The sequence below is a fragment of the Acinonyx jubatus genome, chromosome B2, assembly GCF_027475565.1.
Source record: "Acinonyx jubatus isolate Ajub_Pintada_27869175 chromosome B2, VMU_Ajub_asm_v1.0, whole genome shotgun sequence".
Classification (NCBI taxonomy): domain Eukaryota; kingdom Metazoa; phylum Chordata; class Mammalia; order Carnivora; family Felidae; genus Acinonyx; species Acinonyx jubatus.
The window spans coordinates 133054080-133079626 of NC_069385.1; the positions used below are offsets into that span (position 1 = coordinate 133054080).

Sequence of the window (25547 nt, forward strand, 5' to 3'; positions counted from 1 at the left end):
CTCCAGGCTCTGAGCGGTCAGCATAGAGCCCGCCGCAGGGCTCGAACTTGTCAAATGCGAGATCATGACCCGAGCCGAAGTCAGAGGCTCAACCGACTGAGCCACCCAGGCATCCCTAATAGATTTTATTTTTTAAGAGTAGTTTTAGTTTTACCAGAGCACTACTCCTCCTCCTTGCCTTGGTATGGTACCTGTGTTACAATTAATGGACCAATGTTGATATGTTATTATTAATTAAATTCCATAGTTTACACGAGTGTTCCCTTCCTCGTGTTGTACAGTTTTAGGGGACCCACAGCATTTAATCTATCTTTTTAAAATATACACATAATATTAGCACCTTATAGGAGCGCTGGGAAATTTTTTTAAAGTTTTTATTATTTATTTATTTATTTATTTATTTATTTATTTATTTATTTATTTTTGAGAGAGACAGACACAGCACAAGTGGGGAAGGGCATCGAGAGGGAGAGAGAATCCCAAGCTACCAGCACAGAGCCTGATGTGTTGCTCAAACCCAAGAAGCCATGAGATCATGACCTGAGCTGAAACCAACAGTTGAACACTTAACTGTCTGAGCCACCCACGCGTCCCATAATCTACCATTTTAATTATATCACCTCTAAGATAGTTTTGATGTTTTAACATTTAAGTTGAGGAAAACTCACAAGGGATGAAATGAACATTTAGATCTTGCATGTGTGTTACTGCTTCTCACCAGGACTTCAAAGCAATCATAGAAAAGATTTTTTTTTTTTGTATGTTTGTATTACCTTTAGGAAATTTTCCAACCGGTAGTCTCTATAGCTCAATATTCTCTAAGAGAAATAATATGAGAAGAGATTGTTTCAATTTTAATTTTTACTGAAATGCGGTAAGATTGGTAGAAATGATCACATAATTCTTACAGGTATAACAAAATTATATAGTACCGAAGGAAGGGGCCAAATGCACAGATTAATTTTGTTTTCAAATCAATATTGTACCATGAATGCCACTACATCTTGCCTGTCATCGTGGATTGGAGGGAGCCTGGAATACATAATCTAAATGTTGTAACTGAGGATTGTCGAAGGTTTGTCTATACGGAAATGCTGTGCAATTTGGACAATGCCACCTGAAGGTCATAATGAAAAAAACTGAAGGAGCCCATAGTATGAGAACGTGTCAAAGAACATCTAAAATAGGTGAGGCCCGTGATTAAAGTTTACATCACCACAATGTACCTGATTAGAAAATTCACCAGCCTTGGAAGAAGAACCAACAAAATCATAGATTCTTTACTCTACAATAGACTATAGTGAGCTAGTCCAACAGAGTCACTTTACAAACAGAAACTAAAATTCAATGAGATGTCAGTGTTAGTGATGAAAGGTATACTTAACTGTGTTTTTCATCAAAAAGGAAAAAAAAACAGGTAAAATAGCCTATAGATCTCATATCCTTGCAAAGATGTTATGGATAACACCCAGAGTTAGCTGTTAATTAATTTTGATTAATGACGAAGACTAAAGAGAGGGCTATAGAGCATAATAAGATAGAGTTTTCTATTCCTAACAGTTTAGACCAGGAAATAGAGACCTAGAAAGAGTAAAACAATAATAGCACTTAAAGTTTCAGGCATGATAACCTATCTGATTGAGAGTATGCCAATTTTCTGTGAGCCCGTTGGACCGCTTCATGAAATGGTCACAGAAAAGGGACAATTTAACTAGATCTTAGAGAACTGGTAGGGTTTGGATGAGCAAAGAGGAGGAAGGCAGGCATGCCGTGTGATGACAATGATTGGAAACATGGACGCTTTTTGCAGAAACAGTAAGTGGATCCATTCAGCTGACCGTGAGGACTTTATTTGGGGAGGCAGCTAACAGTAACGGTGAAAATGTATGCTTGGATCACACTGCGATTTGAAAGCAGCTAGGGAATATGGACTTCATCTTGTAGTTAGCAGTGGGCTGCTTGCTTTCTTCAGTAAGAGAGTTACACACTCAAAGCATTATTTTTAGGAGATAATTAGGGTGGCGTGCCTGATTAAGAGAAGCTAGGAATGTTTGGACTGTAGCCCTATCTTTTCCAAGTTGATGCATTGGTGGACAACTGTGTTCTCTCTCCAGACACCCTCCAATGTTAATATTGGCAACAATGGAGTACCACTGGATTAACCTACTACTGAGCAGCTTTTTATTTAATGTAATATAGAGCGTGCTTGCTTTTCATCTTTAGCAATCTTTTGAAGAAGGGTGAGGAAAATATTTTTAGATCTATGACATTGACCTCTACATCTTAGGGTAATATTAATGAAATCCCAAGTCTTCTAAATGTTGGTGCTGGGAAAACAGGGGGTTGTTGGTAAAAAAAAAAAAAAAGAAAAAAATTGAGGGAATTGGAAAAACGTGGTTGGAAATGATGTCAAAATCGCAGGCTATGGGTAGTTGTAAAGAGCTAATCTGATTTTCATTAGAGAATGTATAGTCAAAAACCCAGGTGTCAGGGCAGCGCAAACTAGAAGAAAAAGGACAGGTATCCAATTCACGGACTTCATAGCACCTAAAAATAATACTGTTCTGGGTTTAAGAACAAACCATTCACCTTCAAATTCAGAAGCAAAGAAGAGAAAGAAAATAGAGCAGCAGAATGGAAAATAGTTACCAGTATGGAAATAAATCTTTGCTTAAAAGGATCCGGTCACAGTGGAAGTGAAGACGGAGAGGAAGTATAATGAGGAGATACCGAAGGACAGCATAAAGGGGACATTGCACATAGTGAATGGATAAGAGAAAGAGCTACTTCGGTAGTTTTATAGAAGTAGATACATGCAGAGGACTTAACAGGCTCTCATTGTTCTTCTGTCAAGCATCCCTAGAAAACATGTCATGGCTATCACCCCATTTTACAGATGAGGATACTATAAATTGTTCCTTAGTATTTTAGCGCATGGATCTCAGCTTGCTAATTAGCAATGTATCTGAGGTGTAATTTGGCCACGATGAGAAACAGGATCGTTTCTTTCCCCACCCTCCCCACCCCCACGCAGGATCTTTAGTTTAACCCAGAAGAATGTTTCCTTGGACTTATCTGCCACACAACTGGTCAGTGTTCCATCATGGTACCTCAACACCGTCATATGTTTTACGTTACCAGAAAAATCGGGCAAGCTTCAAGGAAATCGGAGTAGTAAGAAATCCATACTATTGAGTCACTTGCTGATATTTCTGCACCATCCTAGAATTTCTTATTTAAGTGTTGCCCAAATTTATTCTGGCTTTCTTTGAGTTTGTGAGAACAGACACAAATAGTTTCTGGTGATTTTTTTTTTTTTTGCAGAATAACAGCTTGGCCTTTTGGGAATATGAATCACAGGTCACGTCATAAAAGAACTGATGTTCGAAAACTTTTTTGAATACTCATTTGTTTGGGACAATCCTTTTTTTTTTTTTTCCTAAATATGGACATAAAAAATTTCTTGATAAGAAATCTCATTAGAGGTCTGAGTGAAAAAAATTGTGTGCATTTGTTTTAGTGGTATCAGAATGGATACAAGATCATCAGTTGCTTAGAACATATGCTTAAGAGAAATGGTTATTGAGACTGCTAAAAAATATTTTTGAAACGTATTCCGAAGCTAACCACATTCCTTCCCCCACTTGGACTGCAGGGTAATAGAAACTATGCTTTTAGAACAAGACAAGTAAGAGAAGAGTTACTGTCAGAGAACTGTCTGATTTACCTTTCTGGAAATCATTTCATTTTGTTCCAGAGGGGTGGACTATGGAACTTTCTGAGAGAACATGGTTACGAAACTGTTGTGTGATTAGAGCTCGGGAGGGAGGGACTGTTTTGACTCTCTTGTTACTATGTGAGGGCTGGAATTTTGCAACCAGAAGGTTCCACAACAGTTGGGAACGACAGTTGTACAAGGAGCAAAGCAGAAGATAAATGTGTGTGTCCTGTTCCTCCTGTTCTAAGCACCACACAGCACGACTGTGCCAAGGCAAGATTTCCTGCTTGTATCAATATTTTTTATAATTACAAAACCTCCTGTGCAAAATCCATTAACGGAAAAAAAAATCTCACAAATAATATCGACGCTGTCTTTAGGTTAGACAGCCATCTGGTTAGCTGATTTTTGCTATGCACACACACACACACACACACACATATATAGCCTTATTTAGATGCCTTATTATAATCCTTGTTGCATATCCAGTTATGTACTGTAAACGAATCTCTGTGTCCTCTTACAAAAATGAAAATAGTTGCAATTTACAAGGCACTCAAAACATGTTAAAGTTTACCGTGAGCCGTTATTGTCCTATTATTCGTGGCTTATTCTTATCTTTCATTCACTTACTTATCTCTTACTTGTATATTAATATTAGTTTCGTTTTCCTTCGTTTCTATTAAGTTCGTTGTCTGTTGCTCTTTCTCCAGTTTGCCCCCATTTGGACTTTGACTCTCGATTCTTGAGTTCCTTTACACTGATGCCCAGAGACATCTTGGCATAAAAGGAACCACCAAGAAAACGAGATAACCGATAACCTCAAAATCATAAATTAAACCATGAGCTCTCGCCAACAGAAACTTAAATGAAACAGTACAGAATAGTACGGCCCTGAGTGGAGGGAAGGAAAAAAATCATGGGTTTAAGGGTTGTTTACTAGAAGCAATTTAATTGCAAAATTTCATTCAGTGAACAGGTATCTAGAGAAAACTTCTGAGAGCCCAACGACGTATTTAAAAAGCCATAAGTGGGGCGCCTGGGTGGCTTGGTCGGTTCAGCATCCGACTTCGGCTCAGGTCATGATCTCACAGTCCGTGAGTTCGAGCCCCGCGTCGGGCTCTGTGCTGACCGCTCGGAGCCTGGAGCCTGTTTCAGATTCTGTGTCTCCCTCTCTCTCTGACCCTCCCCTGTTCATGCTCTGTCTCTCTCTGTCTCAAAAATAAATAAACGTTAAAAAAATTAAAAAAAAAAAAGCCAGAAGCTGGTGAGTTTGGGACCTGGTCAGATCTGGGGTAACAGAGACATTAGTGTAGGAAGTAAACATTGGGAATGAAGCTGTGTTTGGAGAAAGAGGGCACTTGTAAAGCTGGGAGTGGAGTTGTGGGGTCAGCAGTCTATTTACAGAAAGAAAAGGCTACGTATAACCAGTGATTTAGATGGGAAATGCGACATTCTCTTAATGTGCCGTTGAATCCTGTCCTGTAACCTGGTTTACACACCTAGTGTACTTCTGTGCCGATGCTGAAATCCCACAATTATAGACATGACCCTTATCAAAATGAAAAATTGCTAGAGATTATATATAATATACAGCATACGTACGTAAATATGATGTGTATATTTAAGCCTGAATTACAAAGTACAGTTACGAAAATATCAAGTATATTTTTGTGGCTGTCCCCCCCCGTGTCCCCAGATTCCATGCTGCTGCAGATAAGCGAGCAAAGGGAAGACAGGGAGGTGGCGGGGGAGGTCTCGACGTTCAGGATGTGATCTTTTCTGCAGGCAGTGAGGGTCCTTGTGAGGCCATCCGTGGTTGTATTTGGACATGTTACTTAACCTCTGTAAACCCTACTTCCTTTTTTCAGTAACATGTGGATAACAACAGTACTTGTAATAAGCGAGTTATTGTTTTGGTTAAATGAACTTTGCTTCGGAATATTTTAGATTTACAGAAAATAGGCAAAGATTATATAGAGAGCTCCCACACATCCTCAGCCAGTTTCCTCCGTTGTTAACACCTTACATGACCGTGATACGTTTGTCAAAAATGAGAGTACAGGGGCACCTGGGTGGCTCAGTCCGTTGTGCCCATCTTCGGCTCTGGTCATGATTTGGCTCAGGTGAGGTTCACGAGTTCGAGCCCTGCATCGGGCTGGCCGCTGCCAGTGAAGAGCCCGTTTCAGATCCTCTTGTCTCCCTCTCTTTCTGCCTCTCCCTCCCTCTCTCTCTTTCTCTCAAAAATAAAATAAATATTTAAAAAATGAGAGTACATTGCTGTTAACTCCAGACCTTATTTGGATGCCACCAAGTTTCTCCACTGACGTCTTCTTTTTATCCCAGGATTCCATCCTAGCCACCATGTTGGACTTAGTTATCATGTCTCTCCCATGTCCACAGACTTATTTCAACATAGGAAAGGTAATAAATGTTAAACACACTCAGCAGAGTGTGGGAGATGCAATAAGGAATTTGTCAACACTTATATATATATATGCTGCAGTTATAACTGGGTGACAGGCACTAAGGGCTTTAGAAATACCAGCTCCTCTACTCTCTCTCTCTCTCTCTCTCTTAAGCTTTATTGAAGTAATCTCAACAGTCAATGTTGGGCTCGAACTCATGACCCCGAGATCAAGAGTTGCATGTTCTTCTAACTGAGCCAACCGAGTGCCCTTCATCTATGCTCACAATAATTCTTTCTTTCTTTTAAGTTTTATTTATTTATTTTGAGAGAGACAGAGACAACGTGAGCGGGGGAAGGGGAGAGAGAGAGGGAGAGAGAGCATACCAAGCAGGCTCTGCACTGTCAGCACAGAGCCTGATGCGGGGCCTGAAGCCATGAAATCATGAGATCATGACCTGAGCCAAAACTAAGAGTCGGATGCTTAACTGACTGAGCCATCCAGGCGCCCCCAATTCTCACAATAATTCTATGAAGATTCCAATTACATCCACTTTACAGAGGAGTAAACTGAGGCACAGGAAGTTCAAGTAAGTTGCCCAAGATCGCGCTTCTGGCAGAGCTGGGATGCAGTCCAGGCTTCTAATCACCAGATTGCCTTTCTCTGTAAATGTTTAATACATGCTGTTATTGGGAGTAGATTCTGGAACTGGGGAATTCTGTCCAAGGCAGCAGGGTTATTACCAAGAAGTTATCTCCCAACCCCCATTTCTAAGAATGTGCCTGATTTTGTGCCCTCTTTAACCCCACAGTTACAGCAACCCAGAAAGAAAAGGTATGGAATATGGACTGAATTAGCCAGGAGCCCTCAGTGAATAACTTTCCCTATGGATCCCTTGCTGTGCCGTATTTTTCTTACTTTTATAAACATACACACCTATTTCTTTCTGTCTCTCCTTCCTTCCCTTCCTTCCTTTCAACATAAAAGGCTTAAGCCACGAAACCTCAACCAAAACTGTACCAAATGAGAAGCCTTTTTTTTTTTTAAATTTTTATTTTAAATCTGGGAATGACGAGTGAGAGCCAGCAAAGGCAATGGAGTTGCTGGGGGATGAGAATCGGGGTTAGGATAGAAAAGGAGAAGGATTTGGGTGCGGAAAGAAAGAAGGATCGACTGGGGTTCTCCAGTCAAGCTCTGCCAGGAACCAGCTTGACAATGTTGTAGGTACACATGGCCACTTTGTATTTCCATTCCCCAGCTACAAAATAAGCAGATCCCTTGTAACCGGATTATATGACATCGGGTCCAGAAATTCAAACATTCCAAGTTGTTTCAATGAAAATACAGAAGTAAGAACACAGTGAAGCTGGCATGAAAATCTTGGTAACTAAACCGACAGATGAGCAGGACTCAGTACCACAAACTATTAGTTTGGGGCCGTCTTGAGAGTGGGTCTTGCCGCCAATAAAGCGGGATCTGAAAGTAACTGGCGGGATTGCACACGGGTGGAAAGAAGTTGCTATGCAACAACATTTATTTATTTATTTATTTATTTATTTATTTATTTATTTATTTATTTATTTTAAGTTTATTTTGAGAGAGACAGAGACAGTGGGAGTGGGGGAGGGACAGAGAGAGAGGGAGAGAGAAAAATCCCAAACAGGCTCCACGCTGTCAGCGCTGAACCCCACGCAGAGGCTCAAACTCACAAAGCGGACCTTGAGATCATGATCTAAGTGGAAACCAAGAGTCCGTTGCTTAACCCACTGAGCCACGCAAGCGCCCTTCAACAGACATTTATTGCGACACCGTTCCAGGTGCTGGGGATTCAGTGGGGAAGAAATCAAGCCCCCTTCACTCGTGGCCCTCATATTCTACTTGAGGGTTAAGCGATAACAGACAAGTGAATCCATAAGATAATTCCAGAATGCTGGATGTTATAAAGGAGATGAATGCAGTGATAAGACAGAGAGTATGGGGTAGGGGAAGGGGTACCCACACTTTAGGTAGACAGAGGTAGAGAATGCTTAATTTACATGTGTTCCGATTGTGGACACAATGGGCAAGATGAGACCCTTCGATCCTTTCGCAGTCAGTAAAATGGCCTTTATTTATAATACAGTAAATGTGTATACAAAAACAGCTTTCCACAGGAGGTTTGAAACCGTCTTGCTAGAAATGTTAAAAAGTGGAGTACACAGCACTGTTTTAAGAGGTACTTAGGAGTAATTCTTCTGGAAATAGGAGACTCTACTATTTCACTCAATCCTGCCTTCACCCCTAGGAGGAAGGTACTAGAACTTAAAGAGATGAGAGCAACCTTTCCCACAGTCACCAGTGACCTCTCTGAGTGGAGCCCAGGCATGAACCCAAAGCCCACCTTACTTATTTCATCCTCAAGGCCCTGACAAGACTCTTTTCCAGGTCTGTATGGATTCGTGTAAAGATAGTCCCGGTGTCTGCTCAGGGTTGCAATGTGCCCCCCCCCCCCCCCACACCTCCAAGTTCATCTGGTAAAGCCTTCCCTTCAGTGTGACTGTATCTGGAAATAGGATCTTCGGGAGGTGAGTTAAATGAAGTCATAAGTATGGGGCCCTGATTCTGTAGGATTAGGGTTGGTCTGAGACCCTAGAGCGAGCGCTCACTGGCTCTCTCTAGGCGCACACGGAAGAAGCTCAGCGCAGAGGGGGCTCGTGGGCTACAAGCCACGAAGGGAGGTCTCACCAGAAACCACATCAGGTGACCCTTGATCTTGGAATTTCAGCATCCAGATCTGTGAGGAAATAAACTTCTATTGTTGGAGTCCCCCAGTCTTTGGTATAGCAGCCCGAGCCGACGAATACAACGTCTCAGATTGCACTCGCTTGCTTCCACATCGTTAGATCATGGATAAAGTTGAATTATTCAGATCACAGATAAGGTGAAATGCCATCGCCGCTTTCTTTTTTCTTTTGTTTTTTTTCTTTTTTTTAAATGCTTGCTTATTTTTGAGAGAAAGAGAGGCAGAGCAGGAGCAGGGGAGGGCCAGAGAGAGAGGCAGACACAGAATCTGAAGCAGGTTCCAGGCTCTGAGCCCTCAGCACAGAGCCTGACTCAGGGCTCCAACTCAGGAACCGAGAGAGCGTGACCTGAGCGGAAATTGGACGCTTAACTGAGCGAACCACCCAGGCACCCCACCAATCCCTGTTTCCAGTGCTCGTCAGTAAGCCACTTGCAGACGTAGTTTATGAGGCATCGTTTTAGGAACTGCAAGAATCACTTCCATCGGTCATTTCTGGCCTTCTTTCAGCCCTGTAACAGAGAGTGCACCAAATAATACTCAAAAGTCTCTTATTCGTTGGCATTGAACTAGGTGCTTTTAAATGAAGTTAGAGACCAGGTTTCTTGTAATAATGTATCCTGTAAGGTTAATAGTATCAACAGCAGCATAAATGTGAATTAACTCATTCTTCTTAAACCTAGACATGGTTAAAATTAGTCATTCTCCTTGCCTTCGTCCATCACATCATCCCGACTTCCCCCATTTTCATCACACAATCTACCAGAGTCGCAAACCCTGCAAATACGGAACTTTTTTTTTTTTTCATTTCTTTTTCTTCTTTTTCCACAGATGTAGAACATTCTGGAACTCTTGTAATGTGTTTTCACAAAATATCGTCATTAAGCTGTTAGGCATCTCCATATTCTCTGGGCCCCAAGCATGGATCTACAACCTACTAGCTCTGCGGCTGCAGGTAGAGTATTTGGCACTCCTAAGCCTCTCTTCCTTCACCTGTAGTATGGGTTTACAGTGGGGGTTAAATAAGTTTACACAGGAAAGCCTGGCAAGTCATAAACGCTCTCAATAACTGTCAATTACCACCACCAGCATGCTGCTACCATTACTATAGTAATATATATGCCGCTAACAAATCTACTCTAACTCATCTGGGTAGAGTTATTAATAGCTTCCCTGGTTTGGAGGCTACCTTTATGTGGCCACTCTGCATGTCTCACATTTGCTCTGATTTTCTGTTCTAGCCAGCAACACTCTCACACATAGTTCACTCGCTCTCCCCTCCAAGCTATTCCCCTTGCCCAGGATGTTGCTCTCATACCATTGCCAAATCATGAACTTTCTCGCCTTCAAAATCCTACTCAGAGCTCAGTCTCAGGATGGAACTTTCTCTGATAATCCTGCCCTCTACCCAATCCAGAAAGCTCTCAGCAGTCATGTAAATAAGTCTGTATAACTTTAATTGGCTTTGTTTATAAGCTTCTTCTTGTATCTTTTTTTCCCCTCTAGGTATTTTTTTTTTAATGTGTTTATCTTGTCTCCATTAATTTGTAAACTCCCAGAGGGCAAAGCTTGAACACACCTTGGTGTTGGTATTAAGTGGATGAACAGTTAGGACTGCATGGCAGGCAGTACAAACCTTGTTGATTACTAATCTGTTAAAAAAAAAAAACAAAAACACCCTTCATTAATGCTTTCTTAGTAGTGATGGCCCTGAGACTGCTCATCTAATGTGAAAATATATCTGGTTTCTGCTAGTGTCCAGTGAAGATAAAATCAACAGTTCCAAGTTTTCCATAATGTGAGGGGGACGGTGAGGGCATATTCTGATCTGTCAGACTAGATACGAAAGGCATGTTATTATGGAGATTATTTTCTTCAGAGGTATATACTTGTCTCTGCAAGGCTGGGGGTCCATCTCAGAAGAGAAATAATATTTACTTTCAAAACAGGTCTACAAAGCAAACAAAGCCTCAGAAAACGTACAATATTCAAAGTTGTGCTAAGAGAGGAGGGGAAAGGAATTTAATTTAGAAGGCCTTTGTGTGTGTGTGTGTGTGTGTGTGTGTGTGCGTGCGTGTGTCTAACAGAAAATACCACATGGTCCAGCTCTCCAGGATCACTAGGTAGGTGGATTGTTCATTTCGGTCCCGGTAACAAAGGACAGCCTGGGCAAAGGGTCCTTTCTCACTGCATGGGGGAAGAAGTGGGGATCCTTTACCGTGACCACCTGCTTCCTTCGCTTCAAACCGGCACAGAAAGTGCCAAATACCCGTATATCATTCTCGGTGCGGAGCCCACGGTATAAACCAACGTAGGCGGTGCACTAGATAACATCAAAGCCCCAGGCAGGGGCCAGAAAAGGGGGGGGGGCAAAGCAGCCGAGGGAATGAAGCGCCTCCCCCTAGCATTTCCTCTCACGCCCACTTCCAACCTAGGAGGCTTTTGGTTTCTGCTTTTGTTGTTTTTAAAATTAAAAGTTAAACCCAGGAAGCTTTGGATCAGACTTTTTGCGTTGCAGTTCGGGTAAGTTTTCTCTGGGTTCTTTTGTCTGGCGTCTGGCTTGGCAGTAGCCTGGGCGTGGGGCAGAGTTGGCAGAGCGGGCGGGGAAGGTTTTGTCGCCGGGTCGCCCCGAGGAGGAGGAGGGGATTCGGCCGGTGGACGGGAAAGCCCGGCGCGCGCGGAGGGCGGAGGGCGGAGGGGAGGGACGGGCGGCGGCGTGACCCGGCGGCCGGCGGGGAGGAACCTCGGGGATCTCCGCGTGGCGGCGGCGCTGCCGGGCCGCGCGCAGGGCGGAGGGCCGGGGCCGCGGGGCCGCGCCAGGGGGGAGCTCGAGCCGGGCCCGGGCCCGGCCGGGCGGCCGCGTGGGAACCGGGGCTGGAGGAGGCGCGGGCGGCGGTGGCGGCGCGGGGCTCGGTGGACGCGGCGGGACGGCTGGGTCCCGCGACCCAGCCGCAGCGTGGACTTGTGTTCTCCCAAAACTGCTCAGCGAGGAAAATGTGCGTAGAGCCCTGCCGTGACACTGCCCTCACTTGAACCCCGCTCCCCGAGGGGGGCTGCAGAAGCGTTCACACGGCCGGCAGGGTTGCAGCCAGAGTGAAATGGGGCCGTAGGAACCCTCTCTCTGTCCCCCCCCCCCCCCCAGAGTATGGTCACCTCCCCCATTGTTCCAGAATTTTTGACAGTTCAAACTGCTGTTCACCCTTCACATTTATTTTCTGGTTAACACCCCCCCCCCCCATATTCCGATACTATTTGAGAAATTGTATTTAATTTGCCACAAAACAAGCCGAAACTAGCTACTTTACCGTTCAGCTGGCTTTGCCTGCGTTCTGATAACTAGGAAGTTAGAACTGCAGGCAGAGTTAGGAAGAGAAATTGCATTTAGGAAATTCGAAACTAGAAAATACGAAACTGTTCCGTATTGCATGTATTTCAAAGCAGAGTTTTAATATTGATTTGCCGCCCAAGAAAGTTAAATTGTGAGTAGTCTATTTAAGAAAAAAAGTTCTTTAACAGGCTGAAATGACAAAATTGTCTGTAACTCCAAATTGCAGATTTAATCTGTTAGAAAGCTCCTAACAGTGCCAAATCCCATATAAACATTGTGTTCACAGTGTGTATTTGGTATTGATTCACCAACTATTGGGTTAAAATTATATTCATCCAGTTAGCATTTTGATTTAGCAAGTGACACTAGGCAGAATTAATAATTATCAAGTTACCTTAATCTTTATCTTGGGACAGATTAGGTATACTTGAACATTTAAATGAAGGCTTATTTTTTATTCAAATGCCCAGTTGGACTTTACCTAATTTTTGTGACTGCAATCCATTGGATGGCATCTACTTTTATAAAAGAGAGATGATTACATCACTTGGAAATTTTAAAGATTGCATTATTTCACTGCAAGGTTGGGAGCATAGTATGCTAAAAAACATCATTTCAAATTTAGGCAGTTATTGGATGATCTCTGCTCTTATGACCAAATTTAGTTTTTAACAGATATATTTCCCCCTTTACGTGACATGACTTTTGGTTACAAGCTTGCCTTTACCGAGTATTCCATTTTTAATCATTGCCATTCTGGTGCATTAAGTTTTTTTTTTTTTTTTTTTTTTTTTTAGCTCAAATGGGCTAGAGGTAGGATTTCCTCAGGGAATTTTCGGGGTCAACCCTAGCAGGAAAAGCCTAGATGTCTTTATGGAAGCCCCAGGGAACAAAACAACTCAAGTTTTCACAGATGGCCCACATAGTGGGTGTATGGTCGTTTAGCATTTTTATTCCTTAAAAGGGGAAAGCAGTTTGGTTTTATCTGAGAAATTTTTATGCATCAAAATTTTTGTTTTGCCTTATTCCTCCCAAGTTCAACGCGGCTCCTAAAACCAGTTCACTTTTGCCTGCTTCTTTAGGCGTACGTGTGGAATTTCTGAGCCCCAGATTTCTAACCTTCTTTAGTAATCTAACCCCAAAGACCTTGTTCGACACCCTGGTCCAGCCCCTCCCGATTTATTTCCATAGAGTACCACTCCTTGCTTCCTCTACTGCTTTCTAGCAGCAAGGGTCAAACTCTGGTTTATGGTAATTACTCCCTCTTCCCCCTCTCCTCCTCAGCGTCCTAGGAGCCTAGTCGGCTGCCCAGCACCAAACCTCCTTTTCTGACCCCAAAGACCCCTCCCCTCCCTGACCCAAGCTGTCAGGCGGACCGGTAAGGGTTAACCTCGCTGGCAGCCCGGGCTCTGGGAACCACCAGCGGGCTTTGGAGCGGCCTCTGGAATAACCTTGGCTTCCCTCAATCTTTTAATAGAACATCCGCCACCAAGAAGTGGTTTCAGTTCAGGGTTAATAATATGTCCCCTTCCATCCTCCAAACCAACACCCCGCCCCCCTCCCTGTTTTTTTTTTTTTTAAGTTGTTTTTCAAAGTTAATGAGTTTCAAGTTTCACAATGACTTTCCCCTTCCCTCCACGCGTTGCTGAGGAAACCCCCTTGGGGGTCCCCCCCCCCCCCCCCGCCCTCCCTTCTCCTTTCCCCTCCCCCATTCGGCCCGGGCGGGGGGCGGGACTGGGAGACCCCATGACGTCACTGGGCCGGCCCACATCCTGCTTTAGAAAGTAAAGAGACAGTAAAGAGAAACTACCGCCCCGCCCGTCCCCGCCCCTCTTCCCCGACCAACCGCCCCCAACTGCGCGACCCGGCCAGGCCTTCCCCGGGCCGCGTGACCGGCTGGGCCCGCCCCTCTGCCCCCGCCGGGCGCCAGTCCCCGAGCCAACGCGACCCCGGGCTCCCGCCCCTCGCGTCCCTAACCCCGCCCCTCCCCCCCTCGGGCCGCGCCGCCGCCTCCTCCGGCACCCCCACCTCGTCCCCGCGGCGGCCGGGCTGGGCGGAGCCGCGGGCGGGCGACCGGGGGGAGGTGCGGTCCCGGGCCCGCCCCGCCGGGGAGACCCGGGGCTCTGGGCTCCACGCGAGCCCCGACCGGGGCACCCACCCCACTCCCAGCCTGCGCAGGGCCGCCGGCCGCGCCTGTCCACTCGGGCCTCTGCGCCGGTAGTGAACCCCCCTCGCCCCTCCCCCGTCGAGCCCCAGCCTCAGCCCTCGCTGGGGGACGCCCCCTCCCCCGCCCGCGCGGCTCAGCTCGCGGCCTCCCCGCCTCCCGCCCCCGGGGATCCCCTGCCGCCCCGCCCACCCGCGGGAAAGCCTCGGACCTTCGCCCTCCCTCCCCCGCGCCGCCCGGCCCGCGCACCTCCCGTCGCCCCTAAAGACGCTAAACGTGCCCTACTCTGCCCCGGGGAGAGGTAAAGCCCGCGCCCGCCCTCCGCGCCCCGGGCTCCACGGACCCGGGGGCCGCTCGCCCAGCCTCGCCGCCCGGCCCCCCGCTGCCCCCTTCCCGGCGGCGGCGGTCATGCCGCGGCCCGGGGCGCCGGCGAGCGCGGCCGCCTCCCCCGCCCGGCGCCTGCGGCCCCCGCCCGCGCGCCCCGCGCTCCCCCCCCCGCCCCCCGGCCGGCTCCCCTGTTTAATATTTCAGCGCTGGGTGGTGTGAGTGCCAGTCGCCGGCCTCTAGTGTGGCTGCTGCTGGGGCGGCGGCGGCGGCGGCGGGGAGGGGGCCGGAGCCTGGGGGCCGGGAGCAGCGGCGGGAGGAGGCTATGTTTGTGTTTGAGGTTGTCAAGTGAAGGAGGGATCCCGGGCGCCGCCGCCGCTGCCGCCGCCGCCGCCGCCGCGCGGGGGTCGCGGAGATTCCGAGCTGCGGCCGCCGCCATCAGCAGCGCAGCTCCAGGGCCGGCTGCAGCGGCAGCGGCTCCGCCGGGCGTCCTGGCAGCAGGTTCGGCGCGGGCTCCGCGGCGGGGGCGCTGCAGCTGGGAGGGCGGCGGGAGGCGGGGGGGGGGGGGGGGAGGGCAGGACCACTTCCCCCTCCGCGGGCGGGGGGCGTGCGGGCGCGCGTGTGTGTGTGTGTGTGTGTGTGCGTGCGTGTGTGTGCAACCGCCGACCTTGCAGAGGGGATGGCTGCGTGCGGGAGACACTTGCCACTTCTGGGCGCCCTCGCAGCGCGCGAGCGGCCCGAGCTGCGGTCCTGGGAGGCGAGCAGGTACGGAAGGACTCAGCTTCCCCACCCCGCGTTCCAGCCTCAGACGCATTTTGCAAGAGGGTGGGGGGTGAGGGAGACCAGGCCTCGGCTTCCCAACCTCCCGGCTTTGTGGCTTTCTTTTCCTTTCGTTCTTTGCTCTAAGTGCCTGTTTACTCCCAGCCACCTGGGTAGTTTCTTTCCGGGTTGGGAGTACGCGCCTGCAGCAGTTGGGAAGTGGGCGGTGGGTTTGGGCGCGGGTCGGCTCTGGCTCGCCTTGGGGTCGGGCTGGGGACGGAGTTGCTGGAGAGGGGAGGGGGCGGTGGCGGAGCCGGCGGCGAGGAGGAGTCTCAGGGCTGCCGCGCTCGCCTCCTCCCGTCCTCCTCCCCCTCCTCCTCCTCCTCCTCCTCCTCCTCCTCCTCCTCCTCCTCATGCTCTCCGCATCCACTCCGGGCTCCTTCCTGAGCTGGCACTTCCATTCCCCCTCCTCCTGGCATGCGAAGCGCTTTGTTCAGTGCAGCGTTGCAGAGGGGTTTTCCCAGGCTCCGCCCTCCACATTCATTCATGTTTTTTCTCCTTGCAACTGTCTTTACGCTTTTTGATCCTGTCATGGTTTTGCTCCATGTAGTATTTATTTCTTTCCTGCAAAGGAACGGTTTATTACTCGTCCTAGTCGCTCCAGTGCCGCTGTCTTTCCCTATACTCACTTCCCCGCCCCCCCCCCCCCCACAAGGGTTTAAACATGGGATGGACAGCTAGGGACAGTGGGTAGGTAGGGAACCGGGTAGCCAAGAGCTGTTACTGATTGGGAATTTGCATATTTTATATTTAGGCTCCTGATTCGGGGTCACGTGATTGTATTACATTCGGAGTTCACGCTTTAAAAACTTCCAGATATCATGACCATTTAAAAGCTTTTAGTTAAGTATTCGCGCAATTTGTCTCTAACGGCTTGGAATTCTCTATTGAATCAAGCTTCGTGAATCGGATGGTGGATGTATTTAATGCAGAGAGTTGAGGAACCGTATCTTTTATAGATCATTTAGCCCTGTGATGGTATTTTGCCGTCATACTTCGTATTCTTCCCCATGCAGTTAAAAAAAACAACAACATTGCAAATAATTTTGTGCAGTACCCACACAAGGCCTTACCAGGTGTAAAACACTGAAGTTAATTGTAGCCTCCTTCCAATTCTTCACTGCTATAATGAAATAATAAATTTCCAAAACCTTATACAGGAGTATTAGATCCAGTCTTTCCCATATAGGCTTTGTTAAGGAGTATTAATATTTGAGTGTTTTTGTGTGCCAGGCAGTGGGCAAAGCATCAACATTGTTTAGACCTTATAACCGCCCTATGGGGTGGATACTATTTCTTAGTTTTAGTGTTGGGAAATCTGATCTTCAGAGAGGTTAAGTGCCTTGAACAAGGCCACACAGTAAGGGGTAAAAACCGGGCTTTGAACCCAATCTGGTTTGACAGCAAACTATATAGTCCTGACTTGTGTCCTACAGCCTGTTGAATAAAACCACAGACTAGGTATTCCTCCACTGAGGGAATAAGCACTGAAGAGTAACCGAGTCACTCGGTGCCATATTTTTTAGTCGCTGACCATGGGCAGGTTAGTCAACCTCTCGTCTCTCGTCGTCTTCTCTGTAGAGCAGATAAATGATAGCTATCTTACCAGTTATTATTAAGATCGGATTAGGTAATGTGTAGAAAGTACATAGGCACCCCGCAGGTGCTTAGTAAGTGTTCTCAGTTTCTTCTGTAGTACTGGATATAACAAGTTTTAAACAAAGCATTCCTATCCCGTTCTTTGTGTCTGCTTCGTGATTAAACATAATTTCATGTTTATCATCGCATTAGGCTTTGCTTATCAGCCTCATTCCGGGAAGTTAAAACTAAGCTGGAGGATCCTTGAGGCTCTTGTGGCAGAGGAGACACAGGTGGCCAGTGTGGGAAGAGGGACGATCAGGTTTGGGATTATTAACGTTTTGGCATATTGCGTTTCTGATCACCGTCTTCAAAGGATAGAAGTCAGGACAGACTAGGTTGTGCTGCAGTAACAAATAACTCCCAAAGCTCAGCCACTTAAGACAACAAAGGGTCTCTTTCTTGTTTATGCTATGTGATGATGACCTCAGCTCTGTGTTGCAATACTCACTGTCTGGAACGGTGCCTGTCCCACAGCAGAAGGAACAGAGAGTGCTAGAGGATTTTGCTTTGGTAATAAATGGTACAGCCTGGAAGCAGTGGGTGTCTCCTCCACTCACAGGTCATTAGCCAGAACTGGTCGCACATTGTAGCTAAATGCAGGGAGGCAGAAGGTACAGTCCTACCACAAGCCTAGAAGAGAAAGCTGGAATAATTGGGGAGCAGCTCCGGTAGCAACCACATATATTAACTGAATTAATTCAGTAAAACAAGATAAATGAGACATGGTCCTTGTTCCCAAAGTGCTTATGGACAAGCAGAAGTATTATATATATATATACACAGACGTATAACATATGTGTGTGTGTATACGCATACATATTATATGTATAACCCTTGTATAGCCTAATGCTATACTTTAATTGTACCCTGTGATGTTACTGTAAAACATAGCTGAGTGAATCTTTTTTGCTCTTGTTTGGTAAAGGTATGGTGATTTTCTTTCTCTGTTTTCTTAAGGAGAAAGCCCAGATAGTAGCAAAATGAGATGTCCTATGGTTAATTAAAAGTTAGTAAGTGATCTTCTGCAGGTGTTTCTAGCTTGGTTATCTTTTGTGGACATTAGGTTAGTGCCGAACGAAGCCATGCTTTTGAAATATCTTTTTCCTTTGAAGGTAGTAAAGTGTGATTTTTCTTTTTTTTTTTTTTTTTTCATTTTTAGCACATGGATTAATTGATGGATGTTGAGTTTATGGAGCTACCTTTTTGTGACCTGCACTTCCCACAGTTTCTGAGAAGAAAAAGGAGCCCCTGAATCAAAAAAGATGCCTCGCACCAAACAGATTCATCCTAGAAATCTAAGAGGTAAGATTCGGCATTAAGTAGAGGGATGGTTCACAATAAATCGTATGATAAAGTATTTCTTGGGTACCGGAAACGGCAGCTCAGTGGATGGCAACCCTGCCCCATGGTGAGTGCCAGGAATGTGCCATTTCTCTTGTTTACTGCCACTTTTCCCGTGTGATGCCCGTCTCTCAGGAAATGCTTCGTCAATATTTGTGGAATGAATCAATCCAATTTGACGAAATGACAGTGTCTTCCCAACCATCAGTGTGGGTATGAAAATGAGAGATTTACTTTCTCTTAACAGGGACCGTGTTTGCTTCTCGGAGTCTGAAATGAATAGTGGGATATCCTCTGCCAACCGGATTAATGGGAATTTTTGTGCCCCTCCCCCACACTGGTTTTGAGATTTGTCTTTGTGCTGGTCTATACATTAGATTGGCAAGAAGTGAAGAGGGTTGCGGTGGACATTAACTCAGACCATCATTTGCAGAACTCAGAGGCAAAATGACCTATGTTTCCATGAGGAAGCAGTGTTCCAAATTACATACATTGTATATATTTCGTACAAAGGTGAAAACATGTGCGTTTCCCCTTAGCTGTGAAGAGAGATTTTAATTTTAGGAAGGTGAGTTTATTTTAGCTTATGGTTTTCAAATAGCATATTGGTTAGTGTGTTACAGCAACTGGGAGGGACAATTATCTTTTATATTCAGTTTCAGCAGGTAAGGGTCTAGCAGGGCTAAGCAAAGAACGGTTACAGCAAATAATTCCCAACTGAGTAAAGTAGCTTAGCGAAATATTTACCATTACAGGAAAAAAAAAAAGGCATTCTCAGGTACACGCAAGGTAAAAAATTAAGACCAGACCAATTAATTTGGAATGTTTCTTTGTGAAATCAATTTAGCCAGTCACTGTGAGGTGGTAATTGGAAATGTGGTCAGTCTTGTGGCCTACTTGAATCTGGAACAGTGCTGGTTTCCTGCCGAAAAGAGTACTGGGACTTTCTGCTGGCAGAGGTGGCTGCCTCAGACCAAGTTCAAATTGATGATTATAGCACCAGTGTTTAATGAGGTGAGGATTTAGATGGAGACCGTTAAGTCTTGTGCGTCGAAGTCTGAGTTTTCAGAGTTACTAGAAAATGCTGAAAATTGACCATGTATTTGCCTGTCCTCCTCGCTAGCATCTGAGCTCCCGAAAAGTAGGCACTTTGTCTCATTTACTACTGTAGGCAGAGTCTTCACGCTCCTGGGTGCCAGCTGAGGTGGGCGTTCAGAGTCTTGGGCCCAGCTTTTATAATTCATCTGTCTGAAGAGAGTGCCCTGTTCCAGCGTGCACAAAGGCAGCTTTGGGGGTTGTAGGCGCCCCAGGCCCGCACAGGTCCTGGCAACTAATAGGAGCCCAGATATTCGTTGACAGGAATGCCTGATTGGTCTTAAAGTATTATTCATGAGGTCATAAATAGTAAACATTTTTCGTATTTCATATACACAGGCATTCCTTGGAGTTATTGTGGGTTCTGTTCCAGATGACTGCAATAAGGCGAATATCGCGGTAAAGCGAGTCAAATGAATTTTCTGGTTTCCCAGTTAGCGTAAAAGTTATGTTTATACTCTGCTGTGGTCGATGGATTTTGCAATAGCACTGTCTTAAAAAGCGTACATACTCCAAACATACTTCATTGCAAAAAATGCTTGTTCTCATCTGGGCTTTCAGCAAGTTGTGATCCTGGATCACAGATTGCCATAACAAATATAATAATGATAACGAAAAAGCTTGAAATGTCATGAGAATTACCAAAACATGACACAGAGACACAATGTGAGCAAATGCTGCTGATCTTGTTAAACACGGCGTCGCCACAAACCTTCAGTTTGTAAAAGACAGCATCTGCAGAGTGCAGTAAAATAGAGCCCAATAAAATGAGGCGTGCTTGTCCTTTATAATGTTCTAGATCCCATGGCTATCCAGAGAAATGCAGATGTCAGGCCACAGACTGTTTTCCCTCCTGCCCCAAATGTACAACCTGGCAGGTAGTTGTTGGATGCCTTCAGGTGCCACTGTTCTAGGAGGTAGGGACAAAGTGATACTCAAATGTGGACCCTGAAAGAAGCGTGGAGTTGAGGAGGGGAGATGGGTGAACGCATACCTGCGCCAGCGTGGTGAGGGGAGAGCAGAGGTATGAAGCCTCCACAGAGGCCGGGCGTCCTACTATGCCCTGATGTGGGGGCAGGGTAGGAAGAAAAGAGAAGCAAGGGTACCATCTGAAGTAGGTTCTCTTCAGGGGCCAAAGGAGTGGGAGAGGGTAGGAGATTGGAAGGGGAGAATTAGAAATCAGATCCTGAGGGTCCACCCCGTCTGAGTCTTAATTAAATAATTAACTATTTTTTAAACGTTTATCTTTGAGAGAGAGCGTGTGCGCGCGCTCAAGCTGGGGCGGGGCTGAGAGAGGGGGGCCAGAGGATCCGAAGCGGGCTCTGCGCTGGCAGCAGATAGCCCGATGCGGGGCTCGGCTCGAACTCACGACCTGACTGAGCCACCCAGCTCCCTCTCCAAGAGAACTTGAACTAAATTGGGGTCTGGCCCATCAGTGAGTCCAGAAAGTTGTTTGGTTAAGGCAGTAATGAGCTCTCAAGCACCGAAGAGCAGATCAAAGTAGATTAGCCAAGGTGGTGGGACCTGCAGAGTGGGGGGGGGGGGGGGGGTGGATTGACTGGGGGTGTGGACAGTGCAGCATGGAAGAGGTGTATCCCAGCCAGTGAGCTTAGTCAGCCGAGAAGGATGAGGGTGAGGCTGTTCTGGGTGGGGAAACCCAAGCAAACAAAGGCACAGAGGCAGGAAAGTGCTAAGATGTAATAACACTTTCAGAGTTTCTACTTCCCTTCCAAAAAACGTATTTGATGACTGTATCCTCAGACACAGTTTGGGGGTTAGAGTAAGCAGGTATGTCCTGACTTGTAATTCCTCTGCTATTCCTGAATAAGTCCATTTTGCTGGTTAAAAAAAAAAAAAAAAAAAAAAAAAAAAAAGTAAGCAAGCTGGTAAACATTAGGGATGAATTTTTTAGCATTTATGTTGTATCTCACTGTGACAGTTGAAATATCCTGTTTGTTTTGCTTTACCTGTCACCCGCTGCTTTGACTGACAGAAGACTTGTTATGTCAGTTAGCTCTGAAATAGGGAGAGAGGAAATCAGAAGACCAGAAAGCGAGTCACAGCCCAGTTTGGACTGCTCACACTGCTTTAAGTGCATTTCTTCTTTTTAGGCCTCCTTGGAAAATAGTCTGCAAAGTAGTTGTCTTGTGTTTGGTAATTAAGTCAACAATAAAAACATTTCTGCTCAAACTCAGATTATATGTTTATTATGCTTTCGTGGTAGTTTTAATTCTTAAAATACAATTTTTCTTTGATTTATTCTCGGTTCAACTGGTATTGGTGTGGTCCAGTGGATGTACAAAGCTGGAGGGTAAACATATTACAGCTTTCTGGAATGTAAATTTTATTTGGGGGAAACTATACACACATGTGTGTGCGTGTGTTCATGTACAAAAATATCACGCAAGTATAATCTATCATAGAGGATACAAAATTTATATGGATTGAAATTAGGCACGTCCACACTTCAGTCCTGCGAGAGGTGGAGTTTACACTTCTCTGATGTTAAGGTTCTTTAGTGGACAGGTATGAAAAGAACTGACATGTGAAGGGCAAGACAAGAATTTGGGGCAAAACGGAAACAGAGTTAGAACTGATGGGGAATCTGTACAGGTTGTAGGAGGGAGGGTCGTTGAATTCTCTGTCCTTGGCCCTATAAACCACATAGAACCTTCGTCTCCAGTGCCTGTCTGCACGAAGCAGATGGGTAGAGTTTAACACGGACGTGTCCTTTGCGAGGTTGAATAAGAATTTCTGAAGAGCATGAGGGAAACACTTGGGTGTTCAGAAGAAAGGCCGTGTGTTGTCCTAGGTTCCCCGGAGAAGGGCTCTTGGCCACTATATGGCGGACTCCCGGGCTGGAGCTCCCTTGTGTGGTCTTGGTGAATGTGCCACCTCTGCCCACCATCACTCCCTTCTGATCCCCCATCTCCCCTGCCCTCCCAGGTCTTTACTTGGACTCAGGTAACCCGGATGGAGGAGCCGGAGACTTGCTGGGGTTCCATGTCAGTCTTCCTAAGAGAAAGGGCTGTTTTTCTGCTGCGCCGGGCATCATTGTGAATGTGTTGCAAAACTCTGGGGAAGAAAAAATAGGTGTTAACCTATTATCGTTGAATTTGGGCCTAGGGTTTCAAAGACTGATCTACTTTAAGATCGGAAGTCAGCGTTAGAAAACACCAAGTGTTAACCTTTTGCAAAAAGGTGAATTTTGTTTAACCTTTTGCAAAACATATTTGGGGACTCTCGGTGTGGCTGTTTTTCATTTTTATGGTTGAGCGCACTTGTCTCTGAACGCACTGCTTTATTTTGACGTGACAAGCAGAGGGTGAGGTCCACACATGTGGGGTCCGCGGAAGCCCATCACCTTGTCAGATGAGGCCCAAAGTCCTGAGTTTGGCTCCGACCCGGTTTGGCCTTCTCGTTCTCCTGTGTCTGATGCGTAATCTGCCATTTCAGGAGCTCAGCACCTAGGCCCAGCGTTTCTGTGCTTGCTCTTCTTTCTGGAAAGTATTTCTTTTCCTCTCTCATTTCTACTGTTTTCTTTCTTCATGTAGGAGACGTCTCTGCTGAAGATTTTTCTCTTCATCTTTGAGCTTTCTCCCCTTCTCCTCCCTTCTCCCCTGCCATCTCACTCCCCAGAATACAGTAGGCCTCCGTTGCTTGTGTCTACAGGTACCTGACCGTACTTCTGATACTGCATCTTATTTATTCGCCTGCAGACCTGTTGTCTTAGCCGGATATAACTTACGTGTCAAGATAGACTGTTCTGGTCGTCCCTCTGTGTTCAACAAGAGTGTATCTGCGTTAGCTTATTAGCGAGGTAGAAGGTTAAAGATGATTTACACTCTGGAAATTTGTTTATGCTTTTGGACCTTGGTTAGCAAATGCTTCTTCTGATATTTGGTAGCCTCAGATGAAGAAACCCGTTAGAATATAAAATTTTAATCGCCCGAACCAAGTAGTTATTACTAACTTCTGTTTTACGTGAGTTTTTGCCTTAGGATTCCCAGAGTTTATCTCTTTGGCACATTTAATTAATATAATGGTAAAGAGTGTGGCCTCATGTTATCACGGGCTAGCTGTGTGGCCTTGGGCAAGCTGCAAGCATTGGATAATGCATGAAGATTAGATAATAGGGCAGCATTTAGCACGAGGCCTGACTCCAGGTAAACAATGCGGAGTTGTGGCTTACTATAAAGAACCGGTTTATGCCAAACTCCTGGGTTGCATTTGCTTTGCAAACAGAGGAAGCCCAGAAGCATGGTGTGATGCTGCTTCTAGGGGTCTGTGTTAATTACCGATAGGTCTTACTGTCCTGACTTGTCTAGGGCTTGGGACGTGGGGGAGAGACATCACTGTAGGAAAGAATATGGGAAGGAAAACTCTTACTGCCTTCTCAGTCTGTACCCATTCAAACCTCACCTCATGTGTTGAATGTAGTTGTCAGGAAACTGATTGTGAAGTCTTCTGTTGTGTTATAACTGCATTTAAAAGGGGCGACATTCATGATCCTGTAGGACAGAAGCCCTCACTTGTGTTTAGGTTGAGAGATGGCACCACTCCCTCTGTCCCCTGTGCTCCCCTCCTGTGTGGGCCCTCGGAAACCCTGTAGGTGTATTCAGGAATAATCTGATGAATGTGGTTATTTTCATTTGTTGTCAGCGTGTGGAGTGATTGTTGGATCACCACTCCAGTGGTTTGTTGGGTAAATCATCTGTCTTTTGTTTTCCTGTGATGTAGGGATGGTCTTATTGGGCTTATAAGTAGAATAAATTTAATTCTGATGATTTTGACATGGAGTTCCAGCTGTTTCTACATTTTTTTTAACATATATATTTAAATGTTAAGTCAGCAGTTCTATGTTGACAACCTTAAGATTTGAGAAGTCAGAAATCTTGTAGGGTAAACGCCCCATGGCTTATTGAAAAAAAAATTCTGTATATGACTGCAGCTAGAAAGGAAATAAATAAATAATTTCACCTATAGTTTTTGGTGCTAAAGGTAAGAAAAGTAGTGAAGTTATTAGCAGCTACCGTATAGGTAGCTGTTACTTTGACGAGGATAAAAAGACTAGATTTAGTATAGCAAGCCTCCCATTTGTTTTCAGGTAATTACTTTTCAGCTCATATTGAGAGCTTATTTGGTGCTTTTTGAATGCTTAACATTCACCAAATGCTTTTTTCTTTTTAAAGGCAAATACAAAATGTAATAATAAGATTAATCAGGGTAATGATTTTATTTTAGAACGTCTTTGCACAAAGTATGTTCTGATGAGGTGTAATTTTATCTTACCATAGAATAGGAAAATACATAATGTGTATAAAAGTATTCCATTATATGCGTACATTTTTAAGCCCTACATTTAGAATGCCATGTAATTTGAACAAGTCTGGGACAAAGTTGGTTCTTGTGTTATCTGAACAAATATTTTGCGAGTAAATTGAATGCCTTATTTTTTCATTCCTATATGTATTATTTTAAAACACTTTAACAGTCCTCTTTTGCATATTAATAATATGCCAAAATTTCAAATGGTGCTTAGGTATTCTTATAAATCACTTGATTTTTTTTTAAGTTTTTGTTATTTTTTTTAAGTTTATTTATTTATTTTGAGAGAGGTGGTGGGGAGCAGCAGAGAGAGGGGGGGAGAGAGGGGGGGAGAGAGAGAATCCCAAGAGGATCCACGCTGTCAGTGCAGAGCCCGATACAGGGCTCGATCTCATGAACTGTGAGATCATGACCTGAGCCAAAATCAAGCGTCAGATGCCTAACCGACTGAGCCATCCAGGCAACCCCACTCTTGATATTTGTAAGAGCAGAGCAGAAACTTATCACCAAATAGTGTCCTTTCTTCTCAATACTCAGGTCATTCTTCAGAAGGAAGTTCTTGACTATTCGGCTTAGGGCTTTTATTTGGGGTAGCATTGCAT

At 45.5% G+C, this 25547-nt stretch overlaps 1 protein-coding gene and 1 long non-coding RNA gene across 7 annotated transcripts in view; one reads left to right on the plus strand and one right to left on the minus strand.

The window, feature by feature from the left end:
- The window catches only part of LOC128315688 (uncharacterized), a 32370-nt gene extending 28436 nt beyond the window's left edge, over positions 1-3934 (minus strand). Inside the window, exon 1 of the long non-coding RNA XR_008298731.1 lies at positions 3728-3934. This is a non-coding gene — a long non-coding RNA (uncharacterized LOC128315688). The remainder of the gene's footprint in view (positions 1-3727) is intronic.
- Positions 3935-11276: 7342 nt separating this feature from the next.
- The window catches only part of HIVEP1 (HIVEP zinc finger 1), a 146708-nt gene continuing 132437 nt past the window's right edge, over positions 11277-25547 (plus strand). For 2 of the 6 annotated variants that reach the window (XM_053223163.1, XM_053223165.1), the window contains exons 1-2: positions 14947-15222; positions 18341-18483. In XM_053223163.1, the coding sequence (XP_053079138.1) occupies positions 18444-18483 (40 nt within the window). In that variant the 5' untranslated portion in view covers positions 14947-15222; positions 18341-18443. Of the gene's footprint in view, positions 11429-14572; positions 14699-14946; positions 15223-15347; positions 15487-18340; positions 18484-25547 lie in introns of those variants that run through there. The other 4 variants (XM_027040294.2, XM_027040295.2, XM_053223164.1 and 1 more) reach the window with 4 other exon arrangements.